The sequence below is a fragment of the Nomia melanderi genome, chromosome 14, assembly GCF_051020985.1.
Source record: "Nomia melanderi isolate GNS246 chromosome 14, iyNomMela1, whole genome shotgun sequence".
NCBI lineage: Eukaryota > Metazoa > Arthropoda > Insecta > Hymenoptera > Halictidae > Nomia > Nomia melanderi.
The window spans coordinates 2,567,374-2,593,227 of NC_135012.1; the positions used below are offsets into that span (position 1 = coordinate 2,567,374).

General features: G+C 45.7%; 1 protein-coding gene across 1 annotated transcript in view; it reads right to left on the reverse strand.

Moving 5' to 3' along the window:
- Positions 1-5,622: 5,622 nt before the first annotated feature.
- LOC116427001 (uncharacterized) overlaps positions 5,623-25,854 on the reverse strand; it is a 30,179-nt gene continuing 9,947 nt past the window's right edge. The window contains exons 3-7 of the mRNA XM_031976816.2: positions 20,383-20,496; positions 18,832-18,918; positions 8,405-8,605; positions 7,932-8,120; positions 5,623-7,157 (exon numbers count right to left, since the gene is read on the reverse strand). Of these exons, the coding sequence (XP_031832676.1) occupies positions 6,439-7,157; positions 7,932-8,120; positions 8,405-8,605; positions 18,832-18,918; positions 20,383-20,496 (1,310 nt within the window). The 3' untranslated portion in view covers positions 5,623-6,438. The remainder of the gene's footprint in view (positions 7,158-7,931; positions 8,121-8,404; positions 8,606-18,831; positions 18,919-20,382; positions 20,497-25,854) is intronic.

The following is a 25,854-nucleotide window of genomic DNA, read 5'->3' on the forward strand; positions in this document are numbered from 1 at the left end:
ATATTTGTTTCCAACCCGACTGCTTGAAATGTTCGACGGAAGGGAATATCGGGTGACGCCCCCGCCAAACCTCTTTATTCCCGACCCTTGGCCAAGAAGACAACATTAAAAAAGAGACGTGTGTACGATGAATAAATTAAGAGAGATATGTTGTAAGTAGTATAGATGCAAAATAATTAGACATCGTAATGCGGAGTATGCAGTGCACCAGTTACAATTTAGATCACCGTAGAAAATGTAAAACTTAGAAGAAAACGTTGCATTATTATTGTTGAATAAATAGAAATACTAATATCATTAAATAAATGAAAGTACTAATATCATTAAACAAATGAAAGTACTAATATCATTGAATAAATAAAAGTACTAATATCATTGAATAAATGAAACCACTAATATCATTGAATAAATGAAACTACTAACATCATTAAATAAATAAAACTACTAATATCATTGAATAAATGAAACCACTAATATCATTAAATAAATAAAACCGCTAATATCATTGAATAAACAATATTCCTAAATTACAAGTAGTACAAGCCAATAGTGATAATATCACCTTGACAAATGTTTAATCATCTTCAACATCATCAACTCGAAACTTCAATAAAACTCGCTGCAAATCTAAACGTACAACTAAGCAGTCAGTAGTATAAACTACAATTACTCAGACAAATCGAATTCTAATTCAACGATCACAAGTCTCAGCAATATTACCCGACTGTCATTCGAGTAACGCCGACGAAAACACAAAAGCTCGTTCCTCTCGCAAAGAGCACATCGACGACCCCGCCACCCCCGATAAATTATACGTCGATAAATTAAGGGTACGTCGGTGTCCGCCGATAAAAATCGAAGATGCAAACCGGCCGGACCGATACGGAGGAGAAGACCGACGGTAACAGCGATTCATTTTTCATCGACCTAACCGAATTTGTCGAACTCGGGAGCCGCGCCAAGGGTGGGATCTAATTTCAGGGCCATTACGATGTGTACGGGCTTTTCCTACCCTACTCGGGCACGATGGCCGTGAACCATCATTTGTACGAATTACACCAGCTTGCCCCTCTATATCGGCGATCGTTTATTATTATTAGGACCAACCCCCGTCTTCCGTGATACCTTCTCGCGTAAGGATACGCGATTAATCCTTCCGGAATTCCTAGGAAAGGTTGCTACCTCCGAACAGTGCATTATGCAATTAAAATTGACCTTTTAAGAAAGACACTAAGACTCAAGAGAAAACCTAAACACCGTAATAGAATCGTTTTCATCTAATTAAAGCAACTGTAACGTGTCCATACATTGTAACCACTATTCTCGCGTAAGGATTCGCGATTAATCCTTCCGGAATTCCTAGGAAAAGTTGCTACCTCCGAACAGTGCATAATGCAATTAGAATTCACCTTTCAAGAGAGACACTAAGCCTCAAGAGAAAACCTTGAACGCCGTAATAAAATCTTTTTCATCTAATTAAAGCAACTACAACATATCCATACATTGTAATTGCTATTCAAACTTAGTCAAACAAATCCCAATCTTTCACCAGGAATACCAAATTCCATTCTTCGCTACTCGACACCCCGAGGAATCAATTAATTCGGACTCGGTTGATCCGCCCGACGCGGCCTCTTCACGAGACAGATGCAGCTGATCAAAGGGGGCTAAAGGGGGCGGCGGCGCGGGCCAGAAAATTATTTAACGCGGCCCCGGCGTCTTCTGATCTTTTCCATCGGATAGATGAACCCTTTCATCCTCAAGAGAGATACCGCCCGAAAGAGAGAGACCGAGCGAGAGACGCGGCTGATGGGGTTCGAGCCAAGCCCCGATCTGCGACGATGGAAATTATATATACGTACATAAGAGGAAGGCGAGAGACTGGTACGTTAAAGAAATTAGAGAGATAATTCCTCGGACGAATACCCAATTTACCCTTTCGTCCGTTCCCGTAGCGTCCTGGCCTTATTATCTAAAGTGCTCGGCAGCGGCAGAGGCTGGCACAGGAGCGGCGCTGGCAAGAGAGAAAAAAAGAAGACAGCGGACCGCTCGAAAAAGGAGGGGGAGAGGGAGGAGAGAGGAGAGAAAAAAAAAGGAAGCGAGAGAGGAACATGCACCCTCGGCACCCGGCGGCCTCCTGACAGCGACCCGGAGGGTTCGCCGTAAGGGGGTTGCCGCCGGTGGCCCCGCAAGGACAAAAAGTATTAAAGGATACCCCCAGAAGCCGGCTTCCTCCTGCGAGCACAAGCAACGGCCGGAACTCGCCGGGCCGAGATGTTGGCGAACTTTTTTCGGGCTACTATCATTTATTCACGCCAGAGTTATTTTCCTCCGAGCTTCAACGCCTACCACCCTCTGCCGCCGCTGTTCTACCTTCGGTAAAGGGGTGTGCGCCCTGTACACTCCACCCCAACGTTCTCCAGCTGCACGGCCGCTTCTTATCTGGCTTTACGCTTCGACAGCTGGTTCGACGATATTCCGACGTCCTTCACTCGCGGGAGCGGGGGTGAAAAATTGTAATGACCCTGGAGAATGGCGAGGCTATTGTGAGCTGCCAGGTTTCAATTGTGCTTGTTTTCTGTATTGCTTGATTTTGTAAAGATTTAATGAATTAACACGTTGAATGCACGATTTCGTATAGCAAAATAAGCAAATCGAGAAAATATTGAATCATTTGATTGAATTGTTATTGCATGTTCGTGTAGATGAATGTCACTCATTAGGCAGTATTATTTGTAACATAGAGATCTTTTCAAATAATCATAGTTTCACTGAGTGAACTATAGTAACCCGATTCTGTTGGTCACTGACAAAGTTCAAGAAGTTAATGTGAAGGTTATAATAAAATGAAGAAATTGAAGAACTGATGTACATTAGACATCTTAATCTCAATCATATTATTTATCATACAGCCTCCATCTTCGACGTACAAATCATTTCCCGTCCGTTCTCCAAAGCCGGCCGAATAAATCAATCGATCAGCCAACACAAACCTCCCCATTAAAACAAACGAAGAATCACTCCAGAAACACATCCAACCCTCTCCAGAAAGCTTCCCAGCCCATCGATTCCTCGATCCGACGCGGTACCGAAAGCAACCCCCTCTTCCAGCGGCGAACAGAATCACCGCGCTTCGCGCGACTCCTTCGCGCCGCGAGCCGCTCGGGATCGCCGCTCGGGGAAGAAGAGCGGAGTCCATAAACCGCGATATAGAATACAGAGGAAAGGATCATAGAAGCTGAAAGGGGTCGAGGGAGAGGGCGATTCCATCGGGAGATCGGTGAAACAGAGAGCGAGCCGCAGGCCGCCACCGCTTGAATTGAAAGAACCGTCCTCAATCAGCCCGTGGAAATGCATTTTCCGTCTCCCTGGGCTTCTGTGCCGGACGCCGTTCCGCGCTGGTCCGCGTCGCGCGCGCCGTGGCGGCGGTTTTCGGGCACGGCTTGATACCAGGGAACCGGCGGCGAGCGCGTTGCGCGTCGCGCACACAAGCCGCGGAGGCGGCGGACGAGGTGGAGGAGTGAGGAGGAGGAGGAGGAGAGAGGGCCAGTCTTTGTCGCTATTTCGGGGGGATGAACGACGAGCCGGGGACACGAATACGAGTTCGATCGATGAATCACTCGGCGTGCACCGTTGACGTTGACGCGGAACGAGAGCCGGCGACCGATGGGACAAACAGGGAGAAAGGGAGAAAGAACGTGAAAGCGAGAGAGCCGGCGGGAAAGCCGGACAGAAACGTTGCGCGTGGTCCGACGGAGAAAGCGGACACGAGCGTTAGAGGCCGTTAGATAGAGAGGGGCGAGCCGGGAAAGTGAAAAAGAGAGACACGGCCGGAGAATTCGTGTGACGAACGCCGCGACGGGAAGAGGAGAGCGAACGTTTAGCGTGCGGACGTGGGAAGGGTGTCGCGGGGGAGGGTGGGACGCGATCAGATGCACCCTCTCGCTATATATACGGTAGCAGCTCACCGGTTGCGGGTGTAGAGTATGCAGGTGCGGGTGTATTAAAAAGGCGGGGGTGGCTGCGGTCGCGTACCAATCACCCGGCAGGGAGCAGGGGGTGAGGCGGAGGTAGACGGGGGGGTGGATGGTCGAAAGGTGGTGGCCGGGGTGGTTCGATGGACGCCGGGGGGCGGGGAGGGTGGAGGCCAGTCACGGTGTAGAGAGGGATCATACAGAAACGGTTTGTTCCGAGAGAGAACACGCCCGAGCCACGCAACCCCCGTGAAATTTTAATCGTGTCGTCATTGGGGTAGTTTGTTGCGATAACCCGACCAGCATGGACGTGTACGGGGTTTCACGTGGGGCCGAGGGGAAAAAAAAAGAGGGAATGAGAAAGAGAATGACCGGACACGCCGGTGGAGATCGTTGAACTGGTACGATTTTTATCTCTTTTGCCGATCGGGACAACCCCCCGTGTCTTCTTGCTCAGTTTTTCGAATCGTTCGCGGCTAATCGAGTGCGTTCCTCGATCGAGCTCGATGCCGAATTGTCCATTTTACTTCGGATTCCTCGCGTGCTGCTTTCTTTTCAACAACACCGTTCGCTTTGGAGTCCGTGAACTTTTTATGGATCCTTGCGGCGATTGAATTGTATTTGGGAAGATGAATGTCTAAGACTTTAGATTGAAGTTGTAATGTAGATCTTCGTAGTAGAAACTTCTGATTCTACGGATTCGAACGTCTTAGTATCTTATCATCTTACACGTCGAATTCGAGTATTTTAAGTTTACTAAGACATTCTCGAAAATAGATCGTTTCTACAATTAAAGAATCAACTTGTTTATCAAACACACCGATTAATAATCCCTCGGTTGTTCAATGCACCGGCCGTGACACTGAATTTTTCCTTTCCTTTCACCGGCCGATTTCGATAACGCCCGGAATGTTTACCCCGCGTAATTAGCGGCGCGTACGTGTCGCGCTCTCGCCGGGGCCGGCGCGGCCGAAAAGATTCATGGAGGATCGCGTGCGCGCCGGTTATTACTGCTCATTTCACCCCGGTAGCCGCGCAACGGAAAATAATGTAGAAAATTGTTTTGCGGTCTTTTTATCTCGATTTCAGGGACGTGACGGCCGTGCCGCGCGGTGATAGGCGACCGCCTGGCCGAGCGCGGCGAGGGCAGCGCGGGCGGGGGCGGGCAAGCGCAGCGAGGGCAGGAGGGCGCTTTGTGTGTCCCATCAATCACGCGGACCTTTTCACCGAGCGGATATCGGGCCTGCCCGTTTTTGCGTGCGGTGCATCCCTCTCGATTGCAATCGCGGCGAATTATTGAATCTGCTGCATCTCGTCTGTCCGGATTAGGTTGGGTTAGTTCGCACTCGTCCCCGACTTCCCTTCGCATTCCGCGATTTTCCATCCCGAAAACTGGCGGATTTTCCGAAAATACTTTGCCCCGTTTCCCTGCATACTCCTACCGATCCGTGGGAAAGAATTTTCAAGGGGAATCTTCGAATTCTTCAGATTCGAATTCTTTCTCGTCGAAGCTTAACGCGGAATTTCTAGGAGATGTAATACTAATGATTATACATGAAAGAGAGATTTTAATTCGAATAGGAATCATCATCTTTTTTTCTGTTATAATCGGACTATTGTAAAAACCGTAGAGTTCTATTCTGAACGAACTGAGTTAAGATGCTTTAATCAGCAATTAATAATTCATTAGAGTACTTACTAGTCGAAGACCAGGCCCACGGGTCCCAGGTTTCGCCGGCTGCGTAAGAAGATGGTCATTGATGGAACGGATGATATTACTTTATTTGACGACGTACTTAAACAGTGAAAGATTTCGTCCCCGAGGCCAGTCACGCCCACGAATCCGCGCCACCGGCGACCCGCTCGTGGACGGTTACTGTCCCTCGTAAAAAAAAGAAAAATCGGAGGAAACAGCCTGGGGACGTGACATAACCCGGACTCTCAGAATCCTTAGGACTTGTGATATTTACAACACTCCGGAGTATACAAGTTCGCCCCTCGAGGTAGAAGCCTCTCAACGAGCCCCATCACACAGGCATCAACATCACGCTCGATCGATCCTTCCTCGCATCAACCCTACGGAACAGCCCTGCCGACGGTATCGACTCGTCGTCGATCTCGGGCGTAACGAGAATCGTCGCCAGGCATCGATCTCTCTCGCTCGAAATGACAATCAGGTAGTGCTTGACACGGTACAATTAGCCTAGGTAATAATTGGACGCCGCTTATATTTACATTAACTATACGAACGTAAACCCTGGTTAGTCCTCGAGTCCTTGATAGATCCCAGCCGAAGGACCAGGCGCTAAGTTGTTCACCTTTGTGCCCTGACGCAGGGCCCTGATACATTCCGAGGAAATACAGAATTCCCTTCGCGACGAACGTAGACCGCGATGATCGATGATCGATCCACTTCACCGAGTACCAGAGTCTGTCCAGTTCACGCTGGACACCTCTGCCGCTCTTAGTAAGGTCTCCAGACGTGTCTAGGCTTCGGGGTTCTCTCTCGTTTGGGCCTGACCGCGTCCCTTTTCACGTCCGTGTCGTCGTCCTTCTTCCTGGTGGTTAGATCCTGACCTACGTTCTCCTTGTCCTGGTCCCTCTTCGTGCTGAGGTCCACCGTGCCCTCTAAACGGATCTTCATCGACAGGTCCCGCCGCGGTAGCTCGTCGCTGGTTGCCTCTTGATCGTTCGAGTTCTCCATGCTGGGTCGCAGGTGGACGGACGCGTTTTGAAAGGTCGCCGCGTCGGTCGTCGCGTCTTCCGCGTCGCTTCTCGACGGAGAGATCCGAGGGGAATCTTGCTCTGGAAGGGACTCGTCGCTCCTCACTCGATCTCTCGCTTGATCGTACTCGTTCCTGTCGTCTACCTCTATGCTACCGTCCGGACTCTCCAATCCTGATCGATGGAGGACGTCTTGATCGTCGTCCCGCTGCTTCTCTTCTTTTAGACCGGTTTCCGGACTGTTGCTGGTGCTTCGCAGCTTCCTGAGTTCTTCTAGTCGCGCCTGGTCCGGCCTCTGCAGTCGCTGCTGCGCCATTCGTAACGCTAGCGCGTGCCATTCCGGTTCCAGCATGTACTGCTGCGTGTGATAGAGCGGATTGTAGAGCCAAGACGACTGCGGCAGCAACGGCGCGAATATCGATCCGAAGATGGACCCTGTGGCGCCCAGAAGATGGAGACCTGTTGGCGGATCAGTGATTAGTTTGGTGTTTGTTCTTTGGAAATTTTTTCTGGGATTATTTCGCACTGGTAATCGATGTTATCGAAGTAAAGGCTTACGAACTGTTTTTGAGAAACCTTTTGTACACTGTAGAACTTTTGCCAAACAAATGATAAGAAGACAGTAAATATGAAAACTTGTTAGCTGATTAATGATTAGTCTGGTACTCGTTCTTTCAGAATTTTCGGTGGGAATTGCAAGATAATTTCGCACTGCTATTTTATGTAACACCGAAGTAAATATTTAACACTAGGACTATCGAGCAATTAATACGATTAATGTGCAATCCCTATAAAAATTGTAATAATTGATTATTATCAATTCCTTCAGACATTCATTATAGTATTCAAGTGAAACTGTTTACTTTGAAGATCATTTCGAATAATCAACGCTTTTAAGATATCAATAATTACGAAATAAGAACGTTGAAACCAGTCATTTTGGTACGGTAGTTGTAGTGTTAAGAACAGTTTCTGAAACATTCAGCCTACCCTGTACATATTTGCCAATGAAACGATAAAGAAATTTCTGGAAATTTGTAAACTGATTTTCCACTGCCAATTTAAGCTCCACTAAAGTAAATCTTGAACAATTTCCAAGGAAACTTCTCAAACTGTAAACAATTCCTGCCACTCCGAAGAATCTGCTAATACGTTCGAACCCCTCGCAACGTAGCATCAGTAGAACGAACCGTGTAACTACCAGACACGTGACAAGAAAAAAGAAGACAATACCTTGGAAATGAGAGTGATGTCCGGAGGGGCTAGGCGTGGTGGTGGTGGTGGTAGTGGTCTCCGCCGGTGGTGTGGGCGCCGCGACGGTGGCCGTCGTGAGCAAACCGGGTCCAGAATTACCAGGTGACGAGGTCGGCGTCACTTCCCTCACAGAGACGCTGATTGGACCCAAATCGTTCCTGGACGACTCTTTAAAGAGATTCATAGTTCCCCGTTAACGAACGTACCCGTTCCTCTGTCAATCCTATCCTACAGTCTCTATTCGCGATCCTTTCTATCCAAAAGAAGCAAACGAAGAAAAGAGAATATGTTTTTTTCTCTGAAACGGACATCGATCTCAGTCGAATCTACGCGAGGAATATTCGAGCGAGGATATAACGCTGCCTTCAATTCTATAGGATCGAGAACGATCGTATCCCTCGCGAAGACGTGATCCCTCGATAACCGTCCGTGATCGTGTCCCTTTCTCTTACCGGTGTTAGGTCCGGGAAGTCTAGGAGATCTCTGCTCGATGCTGTGGTGGAAGGGATTGAAAGCCGACGCACCAGCTGTTGGAGGATGTGTATGCGAATGGTGACCGGGAGGCGGTGGAAGACAGTGCGGTGGCAGAGAACCTCGGGGCAGACCACCCCACCCTTGGCCGGCTCCTTGCTCCAGACCCAGGTGTTGCAAGCCTGTGCAATCGAAGAGATCCGAAATTATGTCTGTCAGGTAGTTTGGCTTTTTGGCCGCCGACTCGGACTGTGGGATAACTCGGTAGCCAATGGAGAGACCCAGGGAAATTTCGTTCGGAAGCAGCGCACGGGAAGGAAGTCGCGAGAATTTTACTTCGACTTCATTCTAATCTTAATTTACGTTTCAAAGGGGCACCTTCTCTTTCAATATTAACTTCTGTTCTTTTAACACTAGGTTTACGGAACGCGTCAAATTCACGCATATTGGATTTTAGAAATATTATTTTGTAAATGTTTACGTCGATTTTGATTGATGCGATCATACTGACATGTACCCCAATTACCTACTATCAAATCTCCAGTTCCCACAATCTAAATAAACGAGCGTCAATTCTTTTAGGAATAATAGAATGAAGTGTACAATAAATGCCCGTAAACCTAGTGTTAACATGGTGACGCTGGATTTGGAATTGGTGATGCACGACAAAAGCTATCCTTTCTTTTTGGTTAGTTGATTCTTGGGGAAATCAAGATTTCATACTTCCGGAATGAAAATGTTATAGTTTTTATTTGTAGCGCTAAGAATATAGGACTGTCATTTGCAGATACATTGATGAGCGTTGGATCGATGGCATTTATGTGAACATAGGGAAAATTTAAGTTATGTCAACTTAGAAATAATATGTGTCTCAGTGTGATTTAACACTATAACTACCAGGCAACTAAAAAAAAAATTAGAAGAATAAGTTCCATGAGATTCTAAGGGCCTTCTGGTCTCGTATCTCTTGAAACACAAACTTCATTTAACTCTTTGAACTCTGTAGGCTCCAATATTGCACCAGGAATAATATTAGATATTCGAATGAATCTCAAAGAAACTACCCTACAATTATTAGATTTTCCACAGATCCAAATTTTGCACTAGGAAGGAAAATAAAAGATCTAAGAAATGCTATAGCATCACTTTCTCCAGAGATACTATAAAAATTAGTTGCAGTTGCTGATAGATTACAAAACCATCTGGAGTGCAGAGGATTAAAATCTCTCGCCGAAACGCCTTCATGATTTAAATACTTCCGAAATAAAAATTCTGACGTTCAATTTGACTCGGTAGCTTTAGTGTTAATTCAGGAAATCAAGTCTTAGGTTAGATCGAAGAAAATATATATGAAACGAAAGGGACGGATGATCTCTGAAGTATTTACAGTACAGTTCGGTATAAATCTGTCGTCAAAGGGTGGGATTGAACGGTTTCTCGGTAGGTTTAAGGAGAAATCAATCATGAACAATAATAAACGCAGCACGTGTGACTGAGACAGCCACGAGCCCAGGGACAGCAATAAACAAGCCTGCAGCCGCGTTCATTAGAAAAGAAACGGTTCGCTGGGGGTCGATCCGGGAACGTGCTATAACGTCAGACGTACAAACGATCACCGGGTGACAGACGTAGCAACAGAAACGCTTCCCTTTGACGCAGCGAGATCGTTTGACGTGGATGGACAGTTAAATTTATCCAATAGAGAATAGAGGGAACGATCGATCACCTTTCTCCTTCTTTTTTCTTCCACGTTTTTTTTTTATTCAATGCTAGCCAATACCGCGCGACCATGGGAAGGGTTCCGTGTGTGCAGGTATGCAATTAAATCCACGACATCGGAAGAATTAATCTGTTCGAGCGCGATTACAGCGGTCGCTCGGCCATCGGCTCTTTGTCCCGGAATTTCTTCCGCAGAAATCGCCTCGTGAACAAGACCGTCCACTAACTGTAAAAACAAGACTGAACCTAAGACTATACAACGAAAAACCTAAGAATCCTAGAATAATCTTTTCCATAGAATCTACTGAACATAGAAAATTCCCCGCTGCAAGGCATAGAACAATAAAACACGAAGCTAGAAGGAAGAATCTTAACCAGAAATCCCACGATTCGTCTCGAGCCGAAGAGATTTTTCCCGATCGCGGAAGGAACAAGAAATCGATAAAGAAAATGAAACTCCGAAAACCGTAATACCTCTGGGAATAAAGCTTATCTTCCAGACTCCTCGGGCCGAAGGAGGAGAGCTAGAAGAAATAATATATAGAAGCAATATCCAAGAAGAAAGGAACGATCCGACCGGAACGAAGTTAAAACTACTACGCGACGAAACCGCGGAGAAACGAGTTTCCGCCGGGCTGGCCGCCCCTCGGCGGTGGGCGGCGGGCCGGTTGTCTAAAGAAAGGAGTAAAAGTGAAGCCGTAGTCATTGGCACGGTATCGGTTTTTCGAAACACCTTGATCAATAGCAGATTATACCGTCATCTGTGCGGGGCAGTTTAAAAATTCCGTGAAAGCTCCGAAGCCACCGGTGCGAGCGCCGGAGTGGGGACCGCCGAGTAGGAGAGGTTCTCACCCCTCGCCGCTGGGTGGGGAGGGTTGTCTGGTCACTGGAACGTGGGCGTGGCGGCTCGTGGTGGCGTGCCCGCCGATTGGACCAGCCGGCATCCCCGCCAGCCGGCGGACGGCCCGTGGTGGGGACGGAAAAAGCTCGGTAGGGGACGAAGGGGTGATTTTTAAGCTCTCTTTAAGCCGAGCTTGCCAGAGAGGACACCACTATCTCGCGTTCTACCACACCGGCGTGGTACAGCGAGCAGAGCCCAGCTGGTAGAGCTCGCATGGCGAAAGAAAGGGGTGAGACGGGCTGGATGACGGCGCGGGTGGGAGGCCGGGAGAAAGCTTGTAGCTGCAGCTACTTTATGAGGGGATTAAGAAAACGATAAGAGGCGCGCGAAAGCTGCGCTGCCAGTGGGCTTAAGGAGGCAAAGGGTTTCCGTGTACCTGATGCGCCCCGTGAGTGCGGACTTTGCTGGGGCTGCTTTCTGAACCCTCGGCCGATTTTTCAGCCTCTAGCGCGCGGGAGATCTTCGGACGGTGTCGAACGATTGTATGTTCGATGGATATCTGGAGGGGGTTGCTTGAATATGTTCTTGTTTTAAGGTATGTCTCTGTTTTTTGCAGGTTGGTTTAATGAAGATAAGGGAAAGTATGGAGGAGATTTTGGAGAGTTGCGATTTGGAGTGATTATGAGGAAGGAGAGGAAGGAATAGAAGAAAGGGAGGTTTAGAGTTAGTATAAGGGTGAGTTTTTCTTTGGTTTTCTTTGATTGTGATTGATGAGAGATTTTTATTGTTGGTGGTTTATGGCGTTGAGGAGACAATTTTCGATTTTGGAGAGTTGTGGTTTGGAGTGATTATGAGGAAGAATAGAAAGGAATAGAAGAAAGGAGTGGTTTAGAGTTAGTACAAGGATGAATTTTTCTTTGATTTTCTTTAATTGTGATTGATGAGAGATTTTTATTGTTAGCGGTTCGTCTGGTTTCAGTCAACGGTGAAGTTTCGGTATTTGACAGTGGCGCGAATCCATTTCAAACTGCTCGTAACATACTTTCAATTTAATAAACCCCCCGAAATGCCTGGCACCCTCTTGCTCGCGCGCGTACCGGGGACGGGCACGAGGGGGCGGGCGGCGGGCGATAATTCCGAAAACAAATGAAGACTAATGAGGGGAGAACCTGGGCGAGATCTCTGAAAGAGTCGGAGGGAAAGAGACGGAACGCCCGCAGAGAGCTGAAAGGGTTTAAGGAGCCGCTACCCTTTAAGGGGTGAGAAATGTTAAGCTTAAACGTTACGGCCGTAGGGTTAGTTGCCTTTATGTGTGCCTTCCGCTGGGGTACATAGGCTTTAAGGGATGATGTATTATCGAGCAGCATGTTCAAAATGCGCCGCGTTATTTTAGCCGCGACGCGTTTTGGCCTGTGTCAATGTTACGCCTCGGAACCGTCACACGTTTAATAATGAATCGCGGCGAAAGGTTTCCGGGAATTAATTAACCGATCGCACCACGGCGTTTTAAACGGGAGCACTGATAAATTTTCGGTTATTCTTTAATATCTGGGAAATTGGATTCTTTGGTAATAAGTAGTATAGGTCAGCCACGAGTCGCACTACGTAAAACTCTTTCCACGTGCTTCCAGTGGTGGTAGAATCTTTTCGGTTCAATTGCTGCTCTCTTAAAATATCACACTAATTAACAACGCGTACTCTACTTGCAATAAAATTCTCAAAATTCTAACTGCAGAATATTTCTAACTCACTGTTAATATTTCCAGTTCGACGAGGAAGCAACGTTCATGGAACCATGACAGACATTTCCGTCTATCCCTCTGTCGCTGGAAACTATAGAAATTTTCGACAACAAGTAAACAAAAGCTAGGCCTAGAGGTTCTTTTGTTTCCCGCTGAAGAGAGACAGGTTGTTCCGAGCGTCTGCGGGAGGAGGGTCGAAGGGGGTGGTACGTCTGTCACGCCTAGAAGAGGGCCGTGTCGACGGAGGGCAACTTAAGGGGCGTTTAAAGACGTTGGGCTAAAGTTGGACGGGCAGCCCCCGACAGTAAAGAGTAAAGCCGGTCGTTTCGAGGTTGCTCGCTTAAAACCTCCCCACCTCACGCTCGGCAGCCAGAGATACATAATAAATTAATTCGCGTATTTTCCTGTCCTCCTTATCTATTCAAATCTATGCAAAACAGGAGTTAAAACGCCCTTCTTACTCCCAAGGCGTTAACCCTTGTGGAAGCTCTCTCTCTCTCTCTCTCTTTCTCTCTTACTCACTTCTCCCCTCTCTTTTCCAGCTTCTTCTCTAAACCCCGTACTCCTCCTGTCCTGGGCGCCTCGCACCCGGCCCCCATCCCCCTTTCCCACGTTCTAGCCTCTCACTACGGTCGGATGTCTTTGCACACCCACCCTTTGCGCCCGTTCTCATTATCGCGTCGCAGCAACCCCTAAAATGCCACCCTGGAAAGGTCCCTGGCACCGATCTAAGCTCTACGAGGAGATATTTCGAGAAAGGACGAGAAAATTGCTGTCTCTCTCGCTTCCACCCCGGGCCGTCGCCGCGTTTCATCCACCTCCCTCTTACCACCACCCACCACCCCCCTCCTGCGTTCTCTTATTTACGCTTGCGTCCTCTTTGAAGTTACGAATAAAAACGAGAAACTTTTTCGAAACGCTCATTGTACCCTGGGTCACGTCCACGTGTAATTCTCCCTTGCACTTTCATCCCCGTGATCGGGAATTAAAAATTGATAGAGTCGAGTATGCTTCTTTTTTTCTTTTCCTTTCGAATATTGGATTTTTTAATACACTGGAAGAATCGGAATAAACGTTGCCGAATTGTTTGACGATTGTGAATTGAAGTCTTAGAGGGTGTACACGGAATAAGGTTTTCTTTTAGGGGGTGGATTTAATTTCGCGATAGATTTCACTACACCCCCCCCCCCCCGGTTTACTGGAAATCGATAGGAGGAAGGAATTACAAATCAATGCCGGCCGCGTGTAAATTCGCCGAATTTATCTACCCCCCTCCGTCTTTATGGGTTTTTGTGTCACCGATACGAGAGAAGACGACGCTACACGACGGGAGTTGGGGGACGAAGAAGAACCGGCGCAGGGTATCATTAGTTACCGTCGCCTCCGTCGAATGGTTCTGGTCACCGGGTCTGATTAAAAGACGGGACACCCGGGGACACCCTCGCAAGACACGCAGGAGGGTGAAATGTGACGCGAATTTAAAGGATCCGCCGTGATTTGACGCTGGGGTGGACAACCCCCTTAAAAAGGGAACCTTTAAGGATCCGGCACCGCACTCGTGAAGGGTTACTTGGTTTTCGGCGTGTACGTGAAAGGGCCCTTTACGGGCAGCCCGAGATGTCGTCTTCTTTGAAAACCAACCCCCTTGAACTTTTGGCGTCGAAGACCTTTCTCTTGCCACAAGTCCAAGGGAATATTAGTAATTAATTTCAATAGAATTTCACCGAATTTTCTCTAGAATCTTCCTAAAAATCTTGCTCCTCGAAAAATCAACCCTCTAATTTTTTATTTAAAGAATTTTCCAAGAACGAGCCACTTATTAATACAGATTATAAATAATCGTATGCCACGCAACGATTCGAAACGAAATTCCACGTACAGGATTTATAATAATCTACTTAAAAAAAGTAGCATTAAACTGGAGGAAGCACCCCTTTAAGAAAAAGTCCTTGAATATACTGCGAAACGATCCAAGAACTGAACGACAGTTTTAAACGGAACGTTCCTAACAATCTCCCCCAAATGAGGTAAAGGCCACCTTATTGAAACAGGGGTTGCGATTTTTCCGGAGCTCCCCCGACCACTGGCAGGCGGTTAATTGACACTGGAGGGTGGAATGAAGAGGAGGAAGCGAAAGGCGGAGGAGGGGGGCTGGCGTAGGAATCGAGCTGCGCGAGCTGTTCTTGTTAACTCGAATCCTGGCTCTCGCGATTTTTCATCCCCTTAGCCAGACTGACAAAGACCGCCTCTCGGGAGGCACGTGATCAGGGTGTTTTCCTTCCTGGACAATCTCTGTTCGGGATCTTTCGCGTGTTGCCAGTCACCGGATACATTAATTCCCGTCGAAAGAATTCCTCGCGCCTCTTCTTTCTAACTTTCCTCGTGTATGTAAATGAAAACCCGCCGAAGAGCTCGCTGCCGACTTTTCATCCGATGATAAGTGCCGGAGGGGTGGCGTTGATGCATGCGGAACAAGAAACTTTCCAATAGGTAAGTTCATGATCTCAATAACTACACGAATGATACAATGATCCTAATAAATAATTCATTATTATTCCTAATGAAACAAAATGATGCAACACAACTTCTGAAAACATTTAAAAAAATAATATATCAATTTCACTATAATTCTTCAATACAACTAATTACTAGAACAAATCTTCAAACAACTAGAATATTACCAGATAAAATTCAAACAACTTGCAACCCCCATAGTCTCTTCTTGAAAAAGAACAAATAATTTCTAATGGAATTAACTGTTCAACAATTCAGTGCATCATCCCTTGTAACTTCTAAGGGTTGCAGGACAATATGACCAGAATGGCCGCAAGGAAACCCAGTGTGCCGGACTCCTAGGCAGACTAGTCCTTCGGGAGACCATAAAATTCAAGGCAGCCCTCGAGGTAGGCCCGAACGAAATTTAATAACATCCCCCTAGTTACACCTCAATGGGCACCTTAACAACCCCTGCTCGGGCAGCCAGCCGTCTCCCGGCGTTCCCCTTCCCGCCGGCTCCTTATCAACCCCCACGGGCGAAGATATCTAATAAAGCAGGCTCTTGAAACGCGTCTTTATCCGCGGCGGCGATCACAACACCGCCCCGCGCGTACGGGGGCGGTGGAAGTTCAAAAGCTGGCCGACTGACCCCACCGCGAAATGGACGGAGGCGCAACCTGTGCGTCGCGTGACGAACTACCAGCGAAAGGGTTGAAAAACTGCTGGACATGCCGGAATAAACCGATCGATATAAAGGGTGATGTCGGTCGCGGGCTACGGCAACGTGCACGACCCAGTTTCCTGTGTGCACGTGTCGCTATCAACCCCTCGAGGCACGGTTTATATTTCAATTCGAGATTAATAAACGTATTTCAGCGTACAATGCAACTTCGAGCCGAGTTCTTTTGGAATGTTCCGCTTTGTTTTATTTTCCGTTTGTCATTTACGGTTGGTTCTCGTTGGACCGTTCGAATGTAACATGGAAAACAATCATTTCATGGGTGCTCTGCTTCAAACTGCCCGTATCAAGGATGGTTAAAATTTAATTATCATTATTCGGAGGATAATAATATTCGTAACTCACGTGCAGCAGCAAATAAAACGAGTATGAAAATTATAGCGAGATAAGTACGTTGGAAACACCAGAGGGCAAATCCCGAATCTCCACCTACGAGCGTGTTGCTGGCAAACTGGCTGTATGCAACTCAGAAGAGAGTTTACTGCATAATACAGAGTAGATCAAGCGACTTTGCGAACGTGGAGCGGATCAAGTGGCTGTTTATGAGGAATGATGATAGGGAGCAGCTTCTAAACGAGGACTTTTGAGCGATTATGTCATCTGGGGGTTAATATGGAATTGTCATAGTAACTGCATCTCAAAATTCAGCGGAAGACACTCTTCGCAACATCCTCTAGATAAAAACTCCTACGAAACTCATTCCACTTAATCTGTAACACCTACTTGAACAACCTCAACAAATTTCTGACACTCCCACAACTTACACATGCAATTTCAAACACTCCCAAACACCTCCCACTAAACTTCCCCCAAACTACCCCAAAAAAATCTGCAAAAACTCCCAAATCACTCGATCTCAGTTGAAACCAAAGAACCGATCCCACCGAAATATTCACATGCAATTCTAAACACTCCCAAAAACCTCCCATCAAACTTCCCACAAACTACCCCAAAAAATCTGCAAATCTCCCCAATACACTCGATCTCAGTTGAAACCCAAAGAAGCAATCCCACGAAATATTCCCAAACACCTTCAAACCTCTCCAATCCAATCAGTAGTTCGCAAAGGAGCAAAATGATCGGATTACACGGATGGCAAGACGCCGTCCGTTCCTCCGTCGGCCAGGCGCAATAACCGGGAGACGGAACGGTCGCGGGCACCGCGGCGGCGAACTCGCGTTCCTTCATAATTCAATTTGCTGGCAGTTGCACGGCCGCGTAACGACTCGGCTCCTCGCGGCGGCTCCTCGCGACGCGGCGCGGCGCGGCGCGGCGCCGCGTTCCCCGGTTCCCGATTACCGGTGGAACGATTTTATGCAGCCCGCTCGGAAATTGTTGCGTCCGTCCTCGTTAGCTGAAATTACGATGAAAACCCGGCCGGGGGAAAAGAAGAAGCCGAGCGAAGTCGGCGAGAAACCGGGCGCGGCACCGGGAGAACCGGTTGGTCCTTGATTGAGTAGACCGCGGGGATGAGGCAGCGAGAAGGGGGAGCGAGGGTGTGGGGCGGGCGGTCGGAAAAAGGGGGTGGCCGGTGGGATGGGACGAGAAATCGACGGCAGGACTGCTACTCCACACTACCCCCCTAGCCAGAGGAGGAAGAGGAGAGGAGGAGCGCGGGCAGGCAGGGAGAGAAGCTCCGTTAAGCCGCTTATCATGCCGAAACAATACACTGTCGGTGCACCAGTATCAGTACCCGACCCTCCGGCTGCTCGAGGCTAGTCCCATCAAAATTTCGAGCTTCGAACGAATTTGAATTGGAATCCGTGCCGCCGAACTAGCCTGTCGATGCTACGGAAAAACCCTTCGGAAATTCGCCCGGGCGACGACGACAGTCGGTTACCGTGATTTGATAGAAATAGAAACCTTCCGCCTATGGTTTTTGGCTCTTGGATTTGCGCCGGGGAAATTTGAAATTTGAGTATTTCGGATGACTGAGCGACTGAGTGATGGTTGCGACGTGCTGAACATTTGACGGATTGAATTTGGACGACGCGGATAGTTGCTTGTCAGTGGAAGAGTGTTATGGAGATCTTGGACTGTAGTTTAATCTACTCGTGTTTGAAGAAGTTTGATTAGAAGGTTGATTTTCAGTGGAGTAAGTAGTACGGGTCGACCATAATCCCAACGTACAATAAAAATATCCTTTGAGAGCTATTATTCTATTGTCAGAAGCTTCCCTGCATTACTAACACCTATACAATCATTCTATACCCTCTCCAACATCCAACAAACCATTCTAATTATTCCAAAAATCTCCAGAGAAACCAAAGAAAATCCTTCTATATCCACAATTCATTAGTTCCAATCTCCAACTTCCCAGTACAAATATTTCCATTACACTGTAAAAAATATTCTACAATAGGCAGTCCCGAAGCTTCACAGCCGTCGGTAGCTAAAATCCACGCACGTCGATGGCCCCGAGGCCTCAGGGGTGCGGAATTTCGAGCGCCAGGTCGCTCGCTCGCTCGCTCGTCAAACGGCGGCCAAAGTTTCCGCGAAGAGTGAGCGTAAGTAGAGGCGTCGGCAAACGAAAAGGCGGAGCCGCCCGTCCGGGGTTTAATCAGAGTCTTCTCCACTTAGACGCCCGGTGGCAAAACTCAATTTTGAGTCGGTGCCTGCCGACGCTCAATTTTGACACCCTTCGTAGCCACGAAGCCGGCGCGCGCGCGACCCCGGGGCGAGGACGTGAAAGGCGGCCTTGGCTTCGCGGGCGGCTGCGAGGACGCGGGAGGGGTTGCAAACTTAGTTATCCGACGACTCGGGGATACATCGTAGGAAACCGAAGGTGAGATACGCCTCGAACGCCAGGTGGACGGGGGAAGGAACGGGGGGTTTTCGTCAGTTCTACCCGAGGGACACCGGGACACTTACCGGACAGCTTGAATCCCAGCGGGTCCTGGGGATGACCGAACGGGAACGGCCTGGGCCCGAAATGGAACGGGTGAAAGGCCTGGTGCCCTGGAACGTGAGGATCGAGTGAATCAGTGGAAACATTCGATGGTGTTCTGTTTTTCGATGAAGCTGTTTAACCAGTCACGTTCCGTGCCACGTGTACCACCTATGGTACACGACAATTTTTGTAAGAAAATATTTTTAATGGATAGTCACGGATAGTGATATATGTTAAAAGACAGAGAACACAAAGAAACAATATCAAATTACAAAACAGTCATCAAATACCTGTGTATAACATATTATTTTACTTAAAAAATCAATACAGGTCATAAGCAAAGATAGCCGAAGTTTCCGTAGCACGGAACGTGTTAACTGTGTTTGACGAGTATATACGTCATCTTGAAAGTCTTAGCGATGCTAACTTTTTCAACAATGAATTACTTATTTTTTGAGACAAACATGTAATTCTTCGTTTCGCTTTAGTTTCCCGTTAGAATATATTGTAAATGCATTTGGCCTGCATTTAACGAGTATACACTTCATTATTTGATTTTATTGCGCGCAAAAGCGGAGATTTTTCAAACTAAATTCCACACTTAACTGGTTAACTCCTTCTATGACGAGTGAGACTCGTGGTGAAGATTTCCAGCATGATTCAACAAATATATATAGTACTCGGTTCATTCGAATTCGAAGTAAATATTATTCCTCTATAACCAGCTATTATACTTAAAAGGAAATATAGATATAACATATGATTAGTGTAACATTTGATTAGATTAACGTGTTAATTGTAATTATTAATAATTATTGTGATGAAAATAGGAAAATGATTATTGCCATATACGTGGCATTGAACCTAGTAAGTAAAGTGGTATTGGTTCATTAAGGTTTAATGATACTTTATGAGAAACTGTTAGGAGGACTATTGATTTGATTCGAGTAGTGTAATAGTTGAATAGAAAGATAGAGAGGATTTTAATTGTAATGCTTTCAAAGTTATAGCAAGAATTCTTAACAAGTCTGAGTATCATTTCTATTTCCTCTCGATAGACTTTTAATTTAAAGTTTGAATTAGGCTACTATTATAGTTACTCGGAATACAATTGAAACTGTCATGGAAAATTTCATAAGAATTTTTCACAATTTCCCTGCACCCCCAGAATTTAACTGGGATTAACCCTCTATGAGCCGAATTTTTGTTCGCGATTATAACAAAATCTATGCAGTAGAAAATTAATAAATATCCACATATACACACGAATTAGCAATGTATTCAATAGTTTCCATAATTTCATCAAACGAATATATTTCGTAACTTTCAAGTTACAGTGACGTTAATTGCGGTTAACCGATTACTTCATTTTATTCGCCACTTTGAGTGCAAAATGAAATAGATCGACAAGATGCCAATATACTGATACGTGACTTCAAAGTTACATGGACCCATAGAGGGCTAATTAAAGTATTAGGGGATGCTCGTTACAGCCCGAGTTACCTACAGCTGGTAAAACACTGGACACTCACTTGTCTTGGACCTGGGTTCCCTGGGTCCGTCGACGGTGACCTTGATCGCCTTGGATAGGGTGGCGACCTGGGGTGGTGACGTCTGCAGCATGATAGTCAGGGTGAAACTTTTCCCTGGAAAAAGAACGAGAAGTCAGAGGAACGTGGGATGGTGCGCGGCTCGGAATTATCACCCGGTGGTAAAACGAAAAGGCCAGGTGCTTCGCATCGGGGTGGAAGCTCGTTTTCTAGCGGCCGGTTCCGATATTAGAAACCATAAAGGCGGGCGAACCGAGTTTTCTCGGTTTCGCGGCTCTCCATTATTCAGAATCAATCCGCCCCTGGCCGCTGAGACGCTCGCTTGGCGAAAACTATGGACGGAACGTTGGATCGCAATCAGAGGGGTCGAGGGAACTGCTAACGAAGACTAATTGCGCCCATAATTATAAAAGTGCTCTAAGACTGAATTATTTTAATTTAGTCTAAAATAATGAAACGTGAAATAACTGATAAACTCATTTGTCTTAAATTTTGACTTGGATGATCATAAGTATCCCACTCTGTGATGGATAGCAATTTGTATCTCGAATTCTATTCACATTCTGCATTGAATCTAGATACTGAACTACCTTAAGAAACTACAAACAGCACTATTAATTATATCGAAGTGAATTAAATTACTTAACGTCGATAAAACGATTTAACCTCAATATAGAATAATCTACTCCACGCCCCGTAAAACTGATTCAAGTTTAACAAACATCCAAAAAAAAAGAGAACACTACACAAATTTCTATTAGATCTCTTCCTGCGTCCCCGGTTTCAACGACCAGCCGAAAATCTCTTCAGTATAAATAAACGCCGCCGATTCCTCGCGATTCCTGGCGTTCCGCGCCGGGAACGATGGTTCTTCGCAAATGGAATTTGTTTCGAGGGATGAATCAATAGAGAAACAGAAAGTCCTCGGGTGTTGCACGGGCAAACATCCCCCTCCCCCGTCGACGGCCGCCCCAGCAATCGCTTTCGACTAAATGTCTTCTCCCTTTCCCCCGCGAGAAAACGCGGCCAACTGTTCGCGCGAGCGAAACGGCGGCGGGAGGGCAATGCGCGCGGGGTGCGCTCGCTGGAAACAAAACACAAATGTGCCGGAAGTAAGGGGGTGAACGAGCGGCGCCGCCGCGTCGATGTTTGGCCTGGATCGGCCGGAATATGTTAATGTCGGGGACGCTAAACGGCGCGGCGCAGCCCCTGCCCGCGTAGAAATATACGCGAGCCGCTTGTCACGCGCGATTTCGTCGTTCCACCTTTCGTCCCGCCGGCCTCGATCCCTCGCGATATTTTTGCCGAACGATCGTCGAGATGCTCACTGCTCCCTGATCGACGGGGCGAAACGATTTCAATGCTCCCTCCGGATCTGCAAATTTTCTGGCCACGATTGGAAGCGGCGGTTGACTTTTAGAAGTGGAATTCGTGGGGTTTTTGGTAAATACTTTGATAATTAATATGATAACGAGAGTTTTGACGGTTTAGTATAATAATGGTTATTATTGAATACGAATATCTTTGGGATTAATTATTGGTAAGTTCTTGGTAGAGTTCTTATTACTTAGATTACTAGATACTTTAATTTAACGATTGTGTTTTATGGTTATAACTGTTTCTAAGCAATTGGGAAGGTTTGGTTATCGTAATTAATAATTGAGCTTCTAATTGTTTTTCTGAATTGTTGGATCGGCATTTGGGAGCGTTGAAGAAGTATTGATAGAGATTTCGAAGATTAATTGCGTGCTTCTAGTTAGATATAGAAGTAAAATCTGCTATCGAAGTGATGTGTAATTGGTTTTAGCAATGTGTCGGACATAGTTTTGTGTGTGATACTAGAGTAGGCTAGTAGGTTCGAGAAAATGAGGAATAAAGAGGAGGTGCGGTCGGAAGTTCGAAAGTAGTCGAAAGTTCCACGCGGAACTGGCCGTCGAGGAATAAAAAAACTGATCCGAGGTTTACGATATCGTTCGGTTTTCTGTTTCCATGTAAAGCGGTCCGCGGTTTCAGCTCGCGGATGGATCGTATCGATTTTTCGCGTGGCGGCGAGTCAAAGAATTCTTGAAACGCGGGTGAAAAATGACGACGGTAAAACGAGAGCCGGCACTTAGGCGCGTTCTCGCGCTACGGCCGTGAAGTTATACGGCTTATAATGGGGTCGGAGTGCGTATATGCACGCGGTTTGCGTAGTTTTATTTTATGGTGGCGCGGCTTGGACGGCAAACGACCGCGTTTTTACGGTGAACCACGACATTTAACCGGCTTACCGCCATCGTCCAGCGAAATATTCCGGCACCGACACCGTGCCGCAGCCGAGCGGAACGAGCTCTATCGCGTGCACCTTTCTGGATTGATGCTGGAAACTTTCGAGGAATTTCTATGAACCCGCTCGGACGGAAGAAGATTTTACGAGAAGAAAACACGTCTCTTCAATTATGCGATAAAATGCTTCACTTTCGAGTTCTAATAGTCCCCTAATATTTCCGTTTGCCTTTCACGGTAGCTTGATTATAAAATATTCACGGTTATCGAAAGAGAAAGATCAGTTTAGATGAAATATTCTATATAAAATAAAATAGAATATTTTAAAAGAGAAGAAAATACATGTCTTCAATTATGCGATAAAATGCTTCACTTTCGAGTTCTAATAGTCGCCTAATGTTTCCGTTTGCCTTTCACGGCGGCTTGATTATAAAATATTCACGGTTATCGAAAGAGAAAGATCAGTTTAAATGTATTTTATATAAAGTATTTCTAAATAAAAGAAGAACGTTACACTTCATTCGTAGTGAGATTCTATCGAAGATACCGATAAGATCAACACTCCGAGCAATTTGTTCATCTTCCAACACCAAGTCATTTCTACTATTTGCTCGAATATTTAAAATGTAATATTTTACATGAAACGTAACTTTATATAAAATATTCCTAAATGAAAGAAGAAAGTTACACTTCATTCGTAGCGAGATTCTATCGAAGATACCAATAAGATCGATACTCCGAGCAATTTTAAAATATTTTTACTATTTGCCAACTATTCCAGTATTTACAATGATGCTCCTCTATAAAAGATAGATTCCACTTTGTCACTAAAAAAACAGATTTTGAAGTTACTTCACCAAAAACGGAGGCACCAATTTATCTTGCAACAACTAGAGTTAACATTCTTCAATCTTCCAAAGGAAGTTTCAGCTAGAATTTACTCAATATTCAAACATATAAAGAAAACTAAGAACAATGATCAATGCGACAATCTATTCATCCTGCGACAGAAGAGTATTTTAAAATGTTTAATGTGCGCGCTGTTTTTTTGCGTTCCGCTGAAAAGAACGTGTGACACGAAATTGCGGGAAAATGCTGGAAACGAGACAGAGAGGTTCGAAGGGCGAACGCGTAGGGCTAACGAGGGCAAAGTTTATTGCCGGTGCGGTGTCAGATCCGTGATGGCGGTACGGGCGCGAATCGAGGGTGATAGCAGGCGTTTTGAGGGTGTTTATGAGGCATTATGTGTAACTCGCTGGAAGAACGATCCTCCCCCTTGAGGTCTGTTGCCCTCCACCTGCCTACGCTCGCCGAAATCGTAATTCGTTGCGTGTTAAACGGCGGCTTTCCAGGCATCAATCTGCGCCCGAAAATTTATTCGTTCCCCGTGCCCGGCGCTAGGTCTGTATCTCCTGTAATTTCTCAAATGATTTGCGAATTTTCAAAACGACTCGCTGGTACCCTCTTTATTGAATGTTCTGAATGGGAGACATTAAGTTTGCAACGTCTCTCTCGTCGCCTTGAAATTAATCTAGCAAAAAGCTGTGACTTATGGAAAATTGATTTTACTCGTGGTTTCTACGTATTTGCTTTGAAACGAAGAATTATCATATTAACATTAGAAAGTCAAACTGATTGACCTCGATTTGTAATTATTAGTATCTTAAGAGTATTGAATGTTCGAAGTGATCCTGGAAATAAGTAGTTATGTGTAAATATTATAATGAATGTTTGAAGAAAAAGGAGATACTCTATTGTTACAATTTTTATAGGGATTACATGTTAATCGTATTAAATGCTAGTTCTGGTATTTATAGTGAAGCTACCGAGCAGTTAAACTAACTTTTTGAAATTCATCTATCGACTTCAAGAGTGTATCCATCGAGAGATTAATTGATTTGTAATTCAGTCAGTATTGCCGAATCAGTTTCTTTAATAATTTCCCAGAGAACCCTTCGTTATATTTCTAATAACTGCAAAATAAAGTCAGGAATGAGTCGTTTTGGCTAGTTTGGTAGTTTTAGTGTTAATATTCTGTCGATAACTAAGATCCAAAGTTCTCTAAGCAATTAACGGCTGCAAATACGTTTTCCAAATACACTAAAAAAGTTTAAATTTTCTATACTTCCGCATTTGTTCTATTACAGCTTGAGAAAGTAAACAAATTAATGGTTGATTCTGTTAGCTTTAATGTCAACCCTGAACTCTGTAGGCTCTAATATTGCACCAGTTATAATATTAAATATTTTGATGAATCTTAAAGAAACTACCCTAAAATTATTAGATTCTCCACACATCCGAATTTTCTACTAAGAAGGAAAATGAAAAATCGTAGAAATGTTATATTTCTCATTTTCGCTAGGAATACTATAAAAATTATTAAAATGATTACTATAAAAACAACCTGAAGTGCTAAGGGTTAATAATCCATCGATAACTAAGACCTAACGTTCTCCAAGCAATTACCGGCTTCAAATACGAGTTCCAAATACACTAAAGAAGTTTATATTTTCTATACCTCCGCATTTGTTCTATTACAGCTTGAGAAAGTAAACAAATTAATGGTTGACTCTGTTGAGTATAAAACATTCAAAGTACGACGGCAGCGAGGTGACTTCCGGCCGACGGGAAGCGATCCAGCTCGACCGTCGATCCAAGTTGCGCGCCTCGCTCCGTTCCGCCGCGATTCGGCCAGTCAAAACGTCAGAATCTTAAAACACGACAAACACTCTGAAATAACGATCCAAGCCACCCTCGCAGCTCGCCTCGCCGGCAAACAGAGGAGTTTTTAACACTGCATGATCCCTGGGCAAACTTAGGGTGTACGCGAGCGGCTCTCGTGTCTTCTCGCGGTGTGCAAATCGTTGTCGTGCAAATGGCCACGGACTATCGCCAGCCTATAAACGCGCGAGCATTACGCTGTTCCTCTTGCAACCTTCGATCAGTCACGAAATCTCAGAAATACGATTTCCCAACGGAAACATCAAAAAGGAACCGCGTCCTCTTTGTCCAATTCCTTAAAGAAACAACATATCTATCGACAATAACATACCAGAAATATTAACCTCTTGCCCTACGATCTATTCAGCTATGATCGATGCAATTATCGTTAATAATTTATTAAGAATAAGCACAATTTGCTTCTTCTATGCCTACGTTTACTTCAAAGGTTATCATTAATAACAGAAG